General features: G+C 41.1%; 1 protein-coding gene across 4 annotated transcripts in view; it reads right to left on the bottom strand.

Annotated features, from left to right (window-relative positions):
* LOC119724332 (diacylglycerol kinase delta-like) overlaps positions 1 to 13,358 on the bottom strand; it is a 59,640-nt gene that overhangs the window by 39,585 nt on the left and 6,697 nt on the right. For 3 of the 4 annotated variants that reach the window (XM_038195333.1, XM_038195332.1, XM_038195330.1), the window contains exon 2: positions 1,487 to 1,534. In XM_038195333.1, coding sequence (XP_038051261.1) covers positions 1,487 to 1,534 — 48 coding nt within the window. Of the gene's footprint in view, positions 1 to 1,486; positions 1,535 to 2,257; positions 2,354 to 13,358 lie in introns of those variants that run through there. The other variant, XM_038195331.1, reaches the window with a different exon arrangement.

Raw genomic sequence — 13,358 nt, 5'->3', positions numbered from 1 at the left:
AAACTATGAAAGAGAAAATACCGGTATGAGAGAAAAACGGCTTCAGTTGTACGACATCTGTCTGGATTGGGATGAATTACTCATCAATTTGTCAGTCAGCATAATTACATTGGATGGCCGGTACAGATCAACCATCTGTACCGGTACTAGCCAAATTGGATGCAACAACCATGCTAAACAAACTATGCTCTGGTCATTTTTCCCTTTTTTTTTTTATTCAACTGTTTCGAGGGACGTCGTTTATCCGAGTGCCTGTGTAGATCCCTGCTGAGCCAGATTTTAAACCCGACCCTGACGACATGTGTCCTGCCGGTAATTGGTTTGATTCTTGTTTTACCCAAAATCTTTTTGTGCGTTGGGTAACAGAAATCCATGTATTAACTTTGGCTATTCCAGAATTTAAAGTACATACTGGTGGATTGCTGGCAAAATACTTAAGCTCTTCTGCACTTTACATATTTATCCAAATTTCCAAGACTGTGAAGGAAAAAGGAAACACTTTTCCATCCTAACTCCAAGTCTTTCCGAAACCCACTACAAACTCTCATTAACAATCAAAGTACAAAGTACATTTACAACATGTAGGCCTATACATACATATAACTACATTGTATTTGTCCTTTTCTAATGAGGTTAATAATTATCTAACAACCTGCAAATTTTCAGACAGCTCATGTAATAAAACTCAAGTACTGTTTCCTTCTTTCTATCAATTCCAGGAACGACAACACTCAGAAAAGATAACTTGTTCAAATTTCACCAATTTGGGTGTACGTACATATGTACCGGTACGTGTGTATCCTATACTTTTGGAGCAAGCTGAGAAAATCTTTGCGCACATTGCACATCTTCATGTAAAATCTGTGAATGATTTTGCTGATGACATATTGTACAATGTATATGCCCTGGATTCTACACATAATTAAAACACATGTATGGCTGTTAATAGTGGAACCAAATTGACAATGTGAATGATTCGCATGGTGTGCATGGGTTGAAGACTTAATTGGGTTGTAAATCCGGGGCAAACTTGTGTTTATGTCAACAAAAGTGTTTAATTTGACACAATTAAAACAATTTCCCAGAACTATTATTTTCTTCTTATTATTACATACGGTAATACCATATATAGGGGTGTAAAAATACGAAATGTTCCACTCATTTCCAAACACTTCCATTTGCTTTCATTTTATTAATTTTATTTCGGGGAGGAAGTTGAGGCACTACATTGACATATAAAATGTAACAAGCTACATGTATGTATGATACCGGTACATGTACCTACATGTACAGTACATGTAAAAATGTCATACATGGCTTGGGATCACTAAATACCATGTGACACAGCAGCATCAGCAATGCTGCAAAACCTGCCGAACAGCAGCCAAGGTTGCAGCATTTTATTGCAAGTTATTAAAACAAGATGCAATCAAATCTATTTTTATCAAATTGTGCAGATCATAAAGCTACATGTAGGACTACTCACCTGGAAAGAACTGGTCTGCTTCATGAGAAAGCCCTCCTTGATGCATGCCTGTACAATGGAAAAAAGAGAAAAGAAAATTCCGTTTAGAAAATTGAGTCAAAAGTCCATGCAAAGAGTAGTCTAGGATATGTGAGCAGATTCGGGGATTAATTATGCAAATCAAGACTGCACCTTGACCTCGAGATTCTGGCCATTCAGCGGGCGCCTTCTATTGGGTCATCCGTAACCCGTTGTTGTATTACAAAAACATGGTAGCCAAATTGACCAATCAAAAGCTTAGTCCACATTTCTGATTGAAATGACGTCACGATTTCTAAAGTCGACTCCGATTGGCTGGCGCGGTAGCATACAATTTGCATGTTGGGATATATCAGACGTTCAACCGTGGCTTTGTACACGTGAACGTCTGATCACCAGACTATGCAAAGAAAGGATTATTTACTTTTTACAAAATGTATACAAACACTCTGCTAACCAAAACATGTACGAACCTATCTGCCATAACATGACCTGCAAAAAAAAAACCCAGATTTTTTGTACATGTAATATTTATATATAGAAATATTTTGGACCTGCTGGGCTCAACTTCATGTACATGTATAGAGCCTGAACGAAAATCAGCTGGTAACCAGTCACAAGCAATATCAACTGCATGGTATTTTAGCTGGTAACCTGCAGTTGCTAAGCAGATATTTTCCGCCCTTAGCAGAAAATGAAAATTGGTCCAAACGCACAATCACTTTTTTTTGTAACATCCCAATTTCAACTCACGGAGGACTCGGGTATGCCAGAATCTCTCCTAAGCAATGTGTAGCTCATCTCACTCCAGCGCGGAACGACGTGATACAACATCTTCCCGTTCTCCTGTCTCTTACAACCTTCGATTTTTCTCAGCAAATGCACGTACGCAGGGCTCGACACAGTGAAGGCTTGGTACTATGGAGCACTTCTCTTGCCTCGTTGAACGACCGTAATTAGAATGATCAATACACCACGCAGCGATAAACAGATTAACTTTAATTGAGTGGTCGTTACAAACACCTGTTTCAGTTCGCTGGACTTGTTACGTGGTTACCAGTTTCTGATAAAGGAAGTTCTTTCCTAATATGCATTGGCATCAAGACTTTTCCCACTTGGAGCATATGTACAAGCACATTGAGAATCCACGCTCACTTGCCTCTCACATGAAAGAACCAAGTTAAGCGTTGTGTACGCGTACAATGGGGAGGGGAGATGTAAAATGACAAAGTACAGGTATGTATAACGTCAAAAGTTCATTCTCTCCCTAAGGATGTGTTGTTCATGAACATTCCTCACGTTATCCAAATCAATAAAATTAAAGCAAATGCATGAATCAGCAGATATTGGAATCCCACAATTCACTGCAAAACACATCACCCCTCCAGGAAAAAAAATCGAAGTTTCATATTTCGTTGTCCAGGAAACGACTGCTCAACTCTGAATCGATGTCAATAATAGTAACTTCTTCAGACCAATCTTGGGAAGCCAATCAAGAAGCCGACGATCACACAGGAGTGCCTACAATTACTTCACCAATCAAGATCCATTCAACAGGACTAACTCATACTACAATGATGACTTGCTTCTCTCAACTGATGCGCAAGGTTTTCCTCTTGAAGATTTTAAAATAAAATTATTTCATTGCCAGGACTTTTAATCTTAAAAGCATCCACGTTATTGAGATGTTTTATCCACCATTCAAGAGCAAGCAGCACTGAATGTCATGTCAATATTCCATTTAAACACGACAGAATCTTTAGGAGCTGAAGATGATTTCAATGATTTCAAGTGATGAGTGTTGCCTTTCTTGTAAAAACAAAAGATAATCCCTTTGGGTTTAGTGCTGGAAAATTCCACAATAAATGTCAGCTGATGAAGGGGTAAAGTCAAGTAGCTCCACTTGAAGCTTTTCAACAATGTAGGAGTACATGTAGGCTCAACACCGATATCTTCACCAAAGATCAACACATCCCAAGGAACAAAGACCCAAAATCCGCCGGCATAAAACTCTGCTCCGAGTGAAACATCTGAAGTGAAATATTCGCCGATATTCGACTGCTGAATTCATAAAACTGTTGTTCCTGTTTGTGTTTCCCTACATCGCCTTGTCTAACTATGATGCTTACTGACCCTACAGAACCGGTACTTCATTTCTAGCAGTCCGTCCTCTGCAAGGAAGGATGGGGAACAAAACTAAAAACAATTCATAACATTGGATGCCGTTGTGATGATGATTGAAGATTGACTCATCTCAACACACACAGAAATACGCAAATCTTCAATCATGTAGCTCCTCTGTCGATCCGCTGCACGGGACAAAACATGCTCAGGAAAAAGTTCACTTGCAAATCGGGCTTTCTAAAATCAACACAGCCAAGGACGGAATATATCTCCAAGATGTATTTCAATCACCTCGAGAGAGCCTCAGAGCGTGACTACGTATAAATTTCCTTCGGTCACAGCCTTGTATTTTCATGAAGACATCCTGGAGAAAAAATCCTGGAGATTCCCCGATTATTAACTAGAAATCAAACCTGGCAAACAGGGTTTTTTTTGGGGGGGGGGCCTTCCAATGGAGTACTCAATCTTAGAATATATGTTTAAATAAAATAAATTCCCTAGACACAGCTGCAGGAAGTTGTCTTGAGAATGCACATCTTTTGTGACTACATGTAACGTGCATCCAGGACATTAATGTTACCAAGTTCGCTATACACATGTTGCAAGTGTAGATGGATAAAGCCGACAAATTTGAAGTATTTGAGGTCGTGGCAAATCCCAAACACGTGCACAGGTAATTTCCATTCGCCATGGACTGATAGTCCTCTGGTAATGTCGGCGTGGTTGCAGATTGGCACGTGGTCTGTCTAGTGAGCCTCTGGGAATCGGAAAGGTTTAGTGCGGGGGCACTGTTGAACATCACAAGTGCATCTCAAGTGCCGTCCACCTGTCTGCAGAGAATCTCCATAAATCTCTCTCAAGAAGTACGGTACGGCTCTCAGAGACCTGTGTGGCAAGATACTGCAGCATCATCTGCACCTCGAGTTTTTTCTTTTAAAGATCCTGTGAAGCACATATGTGCACACTGTCAGATGGAGGAGCATGCTCCCCGACGCACGCTTTATAACGTCCTCTTCTGCCAAGCGAGCACGGTTCACTTGCTTTGAACTCAATAAACAAAAAGCCAAGATAATGCATTCGGCGGCCTTGCCACGCGCCCGGCAAGCCCTGGAGAAGTGAAATGATGCGCGCGAGAGTCTTAAAACCTGACAACGTTGGGGAGGACAGAAATAAAAGCTGGCAGAAACAGGTGTGGGAAGTTGATGCAGGCTGATGGCCCAATCTGAAAGGCCAGGAGGACAGAAGGTGGCTCCATTACCCGGGACTTTTTTGTGGAGGGATGGAGATGCGATCATCACACAGGAGACCGTTGCCACGGCGAGTGAGGCAAGAGGAGGCAGATTTCTGCTATATTATCTCAGTATCGCTAACGTCCCGAGGCAGATTGGTGGAGGAGGCAGAGGAAGATCTTAGTCGTTAACCAGAAATCTAGGAGTCTTTCCCAGATGAGTCCCAGGCCCCATCGGGGCCATGGCCAATTTAGCTCAGTCCTCCTTTCCCCTTAGTTTCTCCCCCAAAACAAGAGTTGTGGATGAGTCCCTAAGATGTTACCGACACTCCAAGAGACTGTGGCATAAGTCGCAAATTACCGGCTCTCACTTCAATGCCTCATCAACCTTCCCAGGCCTCGACGGCCGGTGTTTATTGCCCTCCACAGTCTTAGCGAGAAACAGCTTAAAGAAATGAGGTTTACGAGGCACGGCGGGACCCTTTGGTTAAAAGGGCCGGGGCGGTGATCTTTTCCGCTCTTGCTCCGGTTTCCGGCAGTGGCAAGAAAGTACAAACCTCGACCGCGGTTGTGTGAAATGCCGGCGCATCAAGTCATGCAGAAGTCCAGAATAATGAATAGTAGATTAGTCCCGGTCCACTAGATTAATTGGATTTGGATGCCTTCATGTTGTACCGTTAATTGTTCTTCACCAATGACACCCTCACAAAACACGAGTGGTTGCAAAAGGGACTTGACAGACCTAGCGGCCTGACCTGTTGTTGCATCTAGATTGATCTTAGCCTAAGAAAGATCAGGTGAAAGGTAGCAGGCTCATTCAACACCTCCTGATAACCGGCCAATTATCAAGTCTTATTAACAGTGTGAGCCGGTACTGGTCAGTGGATGCCGATATACGCATGTTTATTTTATCGTCGCGATGTGAACGGAGTGACACCTCTGGGTCAAATCTTACTATTTATTACAACAGTGCAGTGACTACTAATGTCAAGTCCTTTGTTTTCTTCAATGGAATAAAAACTGTTTAGTGTTTTAAAGGATAAGTTCTATAAATATGTACATGACACGGTATGTACAACTAATGTACATTGTAGACATAAATAATTATGATTTTACCCGTAACATCTTTGGTTGTGCACCAGGTGACCGACAGCAATGCATCCAAGTCCCACATACATGTACGAATGCCTTTTTGTGAACTGCTTGGGGGAAAACATAGTGTGTTCAAGTGAATATTCCCATGTCCCATGAAAAAAATGCTAACATATGTACATTGTGAACATGTACATGTACATTTGTACACTACGTACATGTTATACATTTTACATGGTAAAATATACATGTACATCACCAAGTCAATGCGTGGGCCACACATTCAGGTGCAATGTACTTATGGGTATGTACACATCACATGTACACGTCCAGGTACGTACCCGCACGCCTCCAGATAAACACCATTCACAGAATAACAACTCTTCAATGTGTAGCTGTTTTAATGGGCATTTTTATAGAGCGCAGGTGAATGGCAAAAACAAAATAGTTTTCTATTCCGAGAAAGAGTTACTTGTACATGTACGTTTTCATTTGGAATCTCAAATTTATTGGGCAAATACATTGCAAAATGTTTCACTTGGAACTTAGCAGTGTTTTATACTGCATGCCCATGCGGCATACGCGATTTTTAAAATTCTTGCACAATTTCAGTTAGTTAAATTGGTCACTTTCCATTCTTCAGGTATTTACATAGTTTCTATGTTAATACTTTTTGATAGACAATTGTAGAAATTAAAAGAATTTCATTTTTATTTTCAATTCACTTCTAATGAGATTTTATACTTTCTTATATGTTACATGCATCTCTTGCATATTCCCAATTCATAAATTTTAATTTAGTACTGAGAATAATCAATTAAAATGTGCAATTCAAACAGGAACATTCTTTTTTACCTCTCCCTCAAAGCAAATCTTGCAATTTTATAAACACTGTCTGCAAAATAACTGAAAACAAAACACTGCGAAAACACGAAAAAAAGAATCCATAACATGGCATAGCCAACATTTCTTCGTTGCAAGCAATCCACCTGGTCTTCATTTCCTGAGGCATTCTCATTCTTTCATTTTTTTATTTTCCAACCAGCCTGTCTCCTCTCCTCATTAATTCATCTCGGAAGATTTAACCTGATTGGCCTGGTATTGTTGCAGAGGTCAACCAGCACAGTAGCACAAGGCGTGGCTAATTAATCAATGGCTCTTACTCCCCCAGTAGGTTACTTGTCAGTTACAGCTGTTACTAATTGCCTATCGTTAATTCTTACATTGCCCCTGTTTTTTATTTCCTTTCAAATTCTCTACGCCACAAGGCACAATTCAAACAAACCAAAAACAGGTTTGACATTTTCAACTACTGGTATATTATTCAATGTGTATACATGTAACTCATATTTTGTTAAAGGTTTTGCCGAATTAGTATCATGTACCCCGGTAGCACATCCTTCATAAAAACATCATCGTGAAGCCAGGTTTCCAGTTTGACATGGGTCGGTCAGTCATCAGAACGGATCACATCAAAAAGAGGCAGAACTCCCCCACCCCCAAATATTCCACCACACACTCGTTTTGGACACACACCTCTGAGCATCTGCCAATAAACCTGTCAAAATGTGTCAGCTGGATGCATTCCCGTTACCGTAGCAACCATACTGGACACGTCTAGGACGACCATTTTCAGGTTATCATAAAATAATTGACATCACCGTTTGGATATAAAGAGTCCCTAGGGCACCACTAATATTGGAATATTTTTCATAGCAATCTCTTTTTTTTAACGTGGGGGGGGGGGGGGGGGGGGGTGGGGGATGCCAAAAAAAGTAAAGTCCCATCTCGACAGAATGACATTTTGTAACAGCAAAATGATTGCAGCCTCAAGCTACTGCTATTACATGTTGCATAAATATTTCAACTCTGTTATTCATTTCTGCAGGCATTCCAAAGAATTTGCTATGTAAGCTGCACCAATCAAATGTAACTTCTGCGGGAAATCCTACTTGAGTCCGTTTTCCAGAAAGCAATTTTTTTTTGTGAGCAGTGAATTCAATGAATAGAATAATGTCAGGCTGTTTTTGACATTTATACTCATAAAGGTTGAGTACGTTTTACAAGAACGCACACGAGGCTGAAAAGATCTCGTGATCTGGGCAAAATAATCCTCCTCCATTGTGTGGGCATCTGCAGGAGACAAGATTGAAAGACCGGACGGATGAATATAAAAATAAAATTGTGCGGCTTTTGAGAACCCGGGCCCCAGGGTGAATAGGAAGGCCTTGACCAATGCAAGGAATTAATGCAATTATGCAGAGCGTACGTAATTTATTTATTTTTTACTTGAACATAATTCTTGAACAATACAATTCCAGGTGGGTTCCTTTTGAGCCGACGTCACTCAATCATGGCCTTGCAATGGTTAACAATGACGGCACATCAAATTAGATTCAAGAGAGAGGACAACAAAGAAAAGAGGGAAAATAAATAACGTAAGCCGGGGATCTTACTTCCAGGCCCTTTAAAATTGAAAATGGAAAAAAACACATGATTTTAAAACAACTAATGAAAATGGGATGAATCTTTTTGACCATAACCTGGATGTACTTGCTGTAGCAGGGCTTACATACACGGTAGTTCTGGGCACGATTACCGTATCGGATACCAGGTGGCAAGTAGCTACACTCCATCACTGGAATTTATTTTAATTATAATTTTTTTTTTTAATTCTAATGCACTCTCTTGAACCAGTTAATTTACTGGAGGAGAGATGCAATTAGTGGTAAAGTGTGCTGCCCAAGGACACGCACATTGCAACCCTGATCTGATACACCGTGCCCTCTGGAGACATGCACACAATAGGGAAAAAAATTTCTATAGATGAATACGTCTCCACAAGGTTTTCACGAAATAGATATATAGATTTGACTAAAAAAACTAGGAATTTCCAAGGTATGTTGATCCGTCGCAAATGGTTAGGGTTTTAGAAAAGGGATATTATTTCAGCCAAGGAAATTAATTCTGGCTAAAATAAGAGCATTTTGAAACTACACTTTAAACTCGAAAACTTTACTACACGAGAACAAAGAAATGTCTCCACAAGGATACAAATTTCAGTATAGCTGGACTGCAACTCCTGGATCTACAAAATGACCCACAGATTTTGGCTTCTATGCTTCAGACCACAAGGCAACGGCACCTGATAAATTATGCATGCACTTAAATTCAATTCATGTACATAAAGGTATGTATAAAGCTTTTCAAATGGTTACTTTTAATTGCGGTACTTGTAAAATGCGAACTTCAGAAGAAACTGAATCTGAAATGAAAACATGATTTGAAAGAACCTTTACGTGTGTATACCATACGTGTACCGGTACAGCAATGTCATTAATTCTCTCCACGTACTCTACATGTATGTAATGACCAAAAAGCCCTCATTTCTTGTTAATATCAAATGTTAGATTTACCATTAAAAGCACTGACCCACAAATTGCGTGTACACGTACGTTGCCATCAATCTATTACTGTTAAAGTCCTTGTATGCGTACATTACCAATGCGTACATTAGCGGGCAGGGCAGCATGGTGATAAGCATTCCAGGCACACACGGTAATAGCCGGCTTAAACGTGCGCGCAATTTGCGTGAAGTGTGCTTGTGGATAGCGGGCGTGTTTGACTAGTAAACACTTCGTTTGTTGACTGTGGCTTGGAGAGAGCTTTTGGGGCAATACTGCCACCCCCCCCCCCCCCCACCAACCAACCAGCCATGTTGATTCGAGAGCATTAACTGGCCAAGAATCGAGCACCATGCTGTACATGCGAAACTACAACACTATTACGAACAGCCCTATCACTCAGGCTACTTACGTTATATAGGCCTATGGTACAACCTTCATTTCACTGAACATGTACAACAATGTACATGTAGGCCCTACAGGAAAAAAAATACTTGCAAAAGGACTCAGAATATTTTTAATTTCTTGTACACCTCTGCAAGCCATATCGAAGGCGTGACTCCAATTCATGGCAAGACACCTACATGAACCGGAACATTGTATGGTACAAGGACATCATTTTTGGAGGGGGCCACTAAAGAGGTTTTAAATAATAAAAGCTCATTTTTGCCTTCACTAAAATTGAGTGGGGGGGGGGGGGGGGGGAAGCACAAGAGGGGCACGGGTCTAAAGAAAGGGCCTCATCCCCCAAATCTCACCTTAGTTGCGCCACTGAGTAACACGTACACTGTATGTATTCAAACAGTTTCACTCATTCAAACTACAATGTATATGTACTCAGTCAACACAGCTTTGATGCTCAGGGTTTCATTTCCATAAAACCACCTTGTATTTCAGTATATTTGCGAACTTAGAAGAAAAAAAAACGATTCAACGACAACATTGTACTGTCAACACCACTGACTAATCGCTCTGCATTAAGTGAATTTCCCTTGCCGCGACTATAAAGTGCTAGGCCGGTTTCAAATCGCTGTCCAAATGCAAACATTGGGACGCTAATGCATGTAGTCATGAACCCTACAAATTGATTCTCTATCCCTTCACTCTACATGTAAATGCCCCCCCCCCCCCCCCCCCCCCGGCTACCCCGTAAGGCCTAAGCCGCTTCTTTTCAAAAGGTCCGTCGATTGTACCAGCGACACTCGGTAAGCTCCCATTGACTTAATTCACTTATTGGATGATCTTGGTGCGGAAATTCAGAGCAACAAAAGCGAGAAACAAACAACTCGACCGAGCCAGAAGGATTCAATCCGTTTACGGAAAATCAGACGCAGGCTTTCGGCTGTTTACCGACGGATCCTCTTTTATTTAGATATGCCGCATTTTGTAATTTGACTACTCGGCGGATAAATGCTAGAAAGCCGGTCTACAATCTGAATTTGAGCTGCAAATAAACAGCGCCAGAAGTCTGGTAACAGAACCCATGTAGAATAATTGGACAATTTGAGCTAAAAATGCAAAAAGAAAACTTAGACAAAAACACATCTGTAAAGCAACTGCCCAAATCAGAAGGCATCACCGAAATTTTGCTCCATATCCAATCGTTATCCATTTGACCGTTTGGCCAGTATCCAAAATTGGTTTGGCAAGTATCCAATTTTTTTCTTCAGCAAAATACGTACCAGTACGCTAATTAGTTTTTTCACACGTGGCCCTTTTTGGACACAATCAGTCACGTAATGACTTTCTCTGAACTTCTCTCCGCTTTTGCATGCAAAGCAAACATGGGTACGTGCAACCCAACATGTAGCTGTACAGTGTGACACAAGTATCACACGTAGACTTCACCCTGTTGCTGAAGACCTGTGTGCCGAGTAACGCAATTTCTGTAGCCTTTACACTTTCATTATCAATAAAAACAAAACAAAAGAAAAGACTGTCTGCAAATCAGTTACATGTACGCGTAACAATGCAATGTAAACTTTTTGCAGTGCAGCATCGAGTTATTTGCTGTAACAGACAAATTTCAAATTTGTGATGACCAACCAAACAGAGAACCTCAGAGCATCCTTTGCGATGACAGTTTTAAACAAGAAAAGATCCCTAAATGTCACACAATGCCTTAGCAGTCAAGCTTGAACTGCTCATTTTATATTTCTTCGTACTCCTCCAGGAATCCGTTGTCCTCATCTGCCCATCAAAATGGAAAGCCGCTCAGGTCGGGCATAAATAAGTCCTAAACACCCTCTTGTCAATATTTGCACAATTTGTTCCAGAGTGAGCAGAAAGATTTCCCCAGGCCACTTTTGCTGGTTTTTTTCCTTTTCTAAATCTGTCCCCCTTTGGCAGTGAAAAAAATTGGATGGAGTGAACATTTCCTTCATTTTTTTTCTTCCTCAAAGGGCAAGGTCGCTAGTCAATACTGCATCATGGAACTCAATCAACGGCTGCTCTTAATAGGAAAAGAATAGTGCATCCAGAGGGAATCTTTCCTGAGAAATGCCAAATGATATTACTGCAAGTACACTGCACTTGTTCATGTACCGGTACCTTTCCAAGGTAGACAGAAAATGCATTTTACACCTAAAAAAAAGCCAAACTCTTTGTCTTTTCAAAGTAATTTTGTTTACCCAAAATTTACTGTGACAGTTTAGTAATAATATAAAAAAAATTAACAAGTGATATTGGTTTCATCCACAATTGTTAAAGTTTATCAACCAGCAAAAACATTATGTTCCACTCTTCCTGTCTGGGATTGGATTTCCCTACATGTACAGCCTGTTTGGTTGCAGCTGAAAAGGAGATTAGCCCGGGAAAAAGGCTGATCTGTCCCCATGGACAAGGTTGTTGATCGGTGGCGATCAAAGCCGCGAGGGGGATTGACTAAATCTCCGGACCAGATAAAAATAAAGCGATGTATGTAGACTGGGTTCATTGACTCTGAATACCGATTTACAAATGTGATGCGGTTAAAAATGGTCATGGAAAAGTGAGTATCATGTACGCGTGCACATCATGAATGTATTTGTCTCTTTTGTTTGCACGATTTAGTAGTGAGGGTGCTGGATGGTGTGCATGAGCCGTCGATGGTGCTTCGTGGCCACCTGTGAGTGCTCAATGTGCAGGACACGTTGTGGCTCCACTCTCCAGTAAGTACATGTATGTTGCAAAGAACGCACGAGTGAATGTTTGCAGACCCGTATGGCCTGAATATGAGCGTCACGTGCATGGAAGAAATACAATGTACGTTCAAGAGATCAGCGTACATGTGCCTCTCTATTTGAAACTGGTGAGAGGGTACTCACATGTATGAAGCGCAGATACAATGTACCGGTACAGTACACCAGGGTACGTGGCTTGTACGTACATGTAGCTTCATCGTGTCGACTTGGGTAAAGGCAACCGGTTGGCCACGAGAGCTTGGCCAATCGAAGGTTCACGTCCCCCCCCCCCCCCCCCACATGATCCTTACACGAGTACATATGAACCAGACATGGAATTAAGGCTTTGGTTTTTGACAGTGACTTTCAATGCCGAAAAGCCACAGACAAAAATAACTCTCACTAAACTTCTGTAAAGTTAAGACAATTTTTGAAGAGGTTTGGAAACAATTTGTGAACGGTGAACCCCTTTAAAACTCGCTAACTGCAGTTCAAGGGTCTCGCACTGACAATGCCGACAGCGTTATATTGATCTGTGTAACGGAGAGTTCCAATTGAAGACACTTGCAGCAACTCACTGTATTAATTACTGTGCACTGTAATGGAGCCAACTCGGTAAATTGGAGATGACCGTGGGCGCCTTCTTCCCTACCCAGCTAAACGGAACAAAGTGAGGTCATCCATGAATACGTTGAATACATACATGTTAACTGACTAAAAACTCCAACATTCTAGCTTTCTGGCACCTGGAGAGTTACCGGTATACATGTACAGTGTGAAACATTTTGAAAGTAAAGCAATGAATGGTTGGAACAAATATTATTTTAAAACCCAATCATGAATCG

This window comes from Patiria miniata, unplaced genomic scaffold (assembly GCF_015706575.1).
Source record: "Patiria miniata isolate m_02_andy unplaced genomic scaffold, ASM1570657v1 HiC_scaffold_18, whole genome shotgun sequence".
NCBI lineage: Eukaryota > Metazoa > Echinodermata > Asteroidea > Valvatida > Asterinidae > Patiria > Patiria miniata.
Note: the sequence above shows the minus strand (reverse complement) of the source record. Positions and strands in the feature narration are given on the sequence as shown.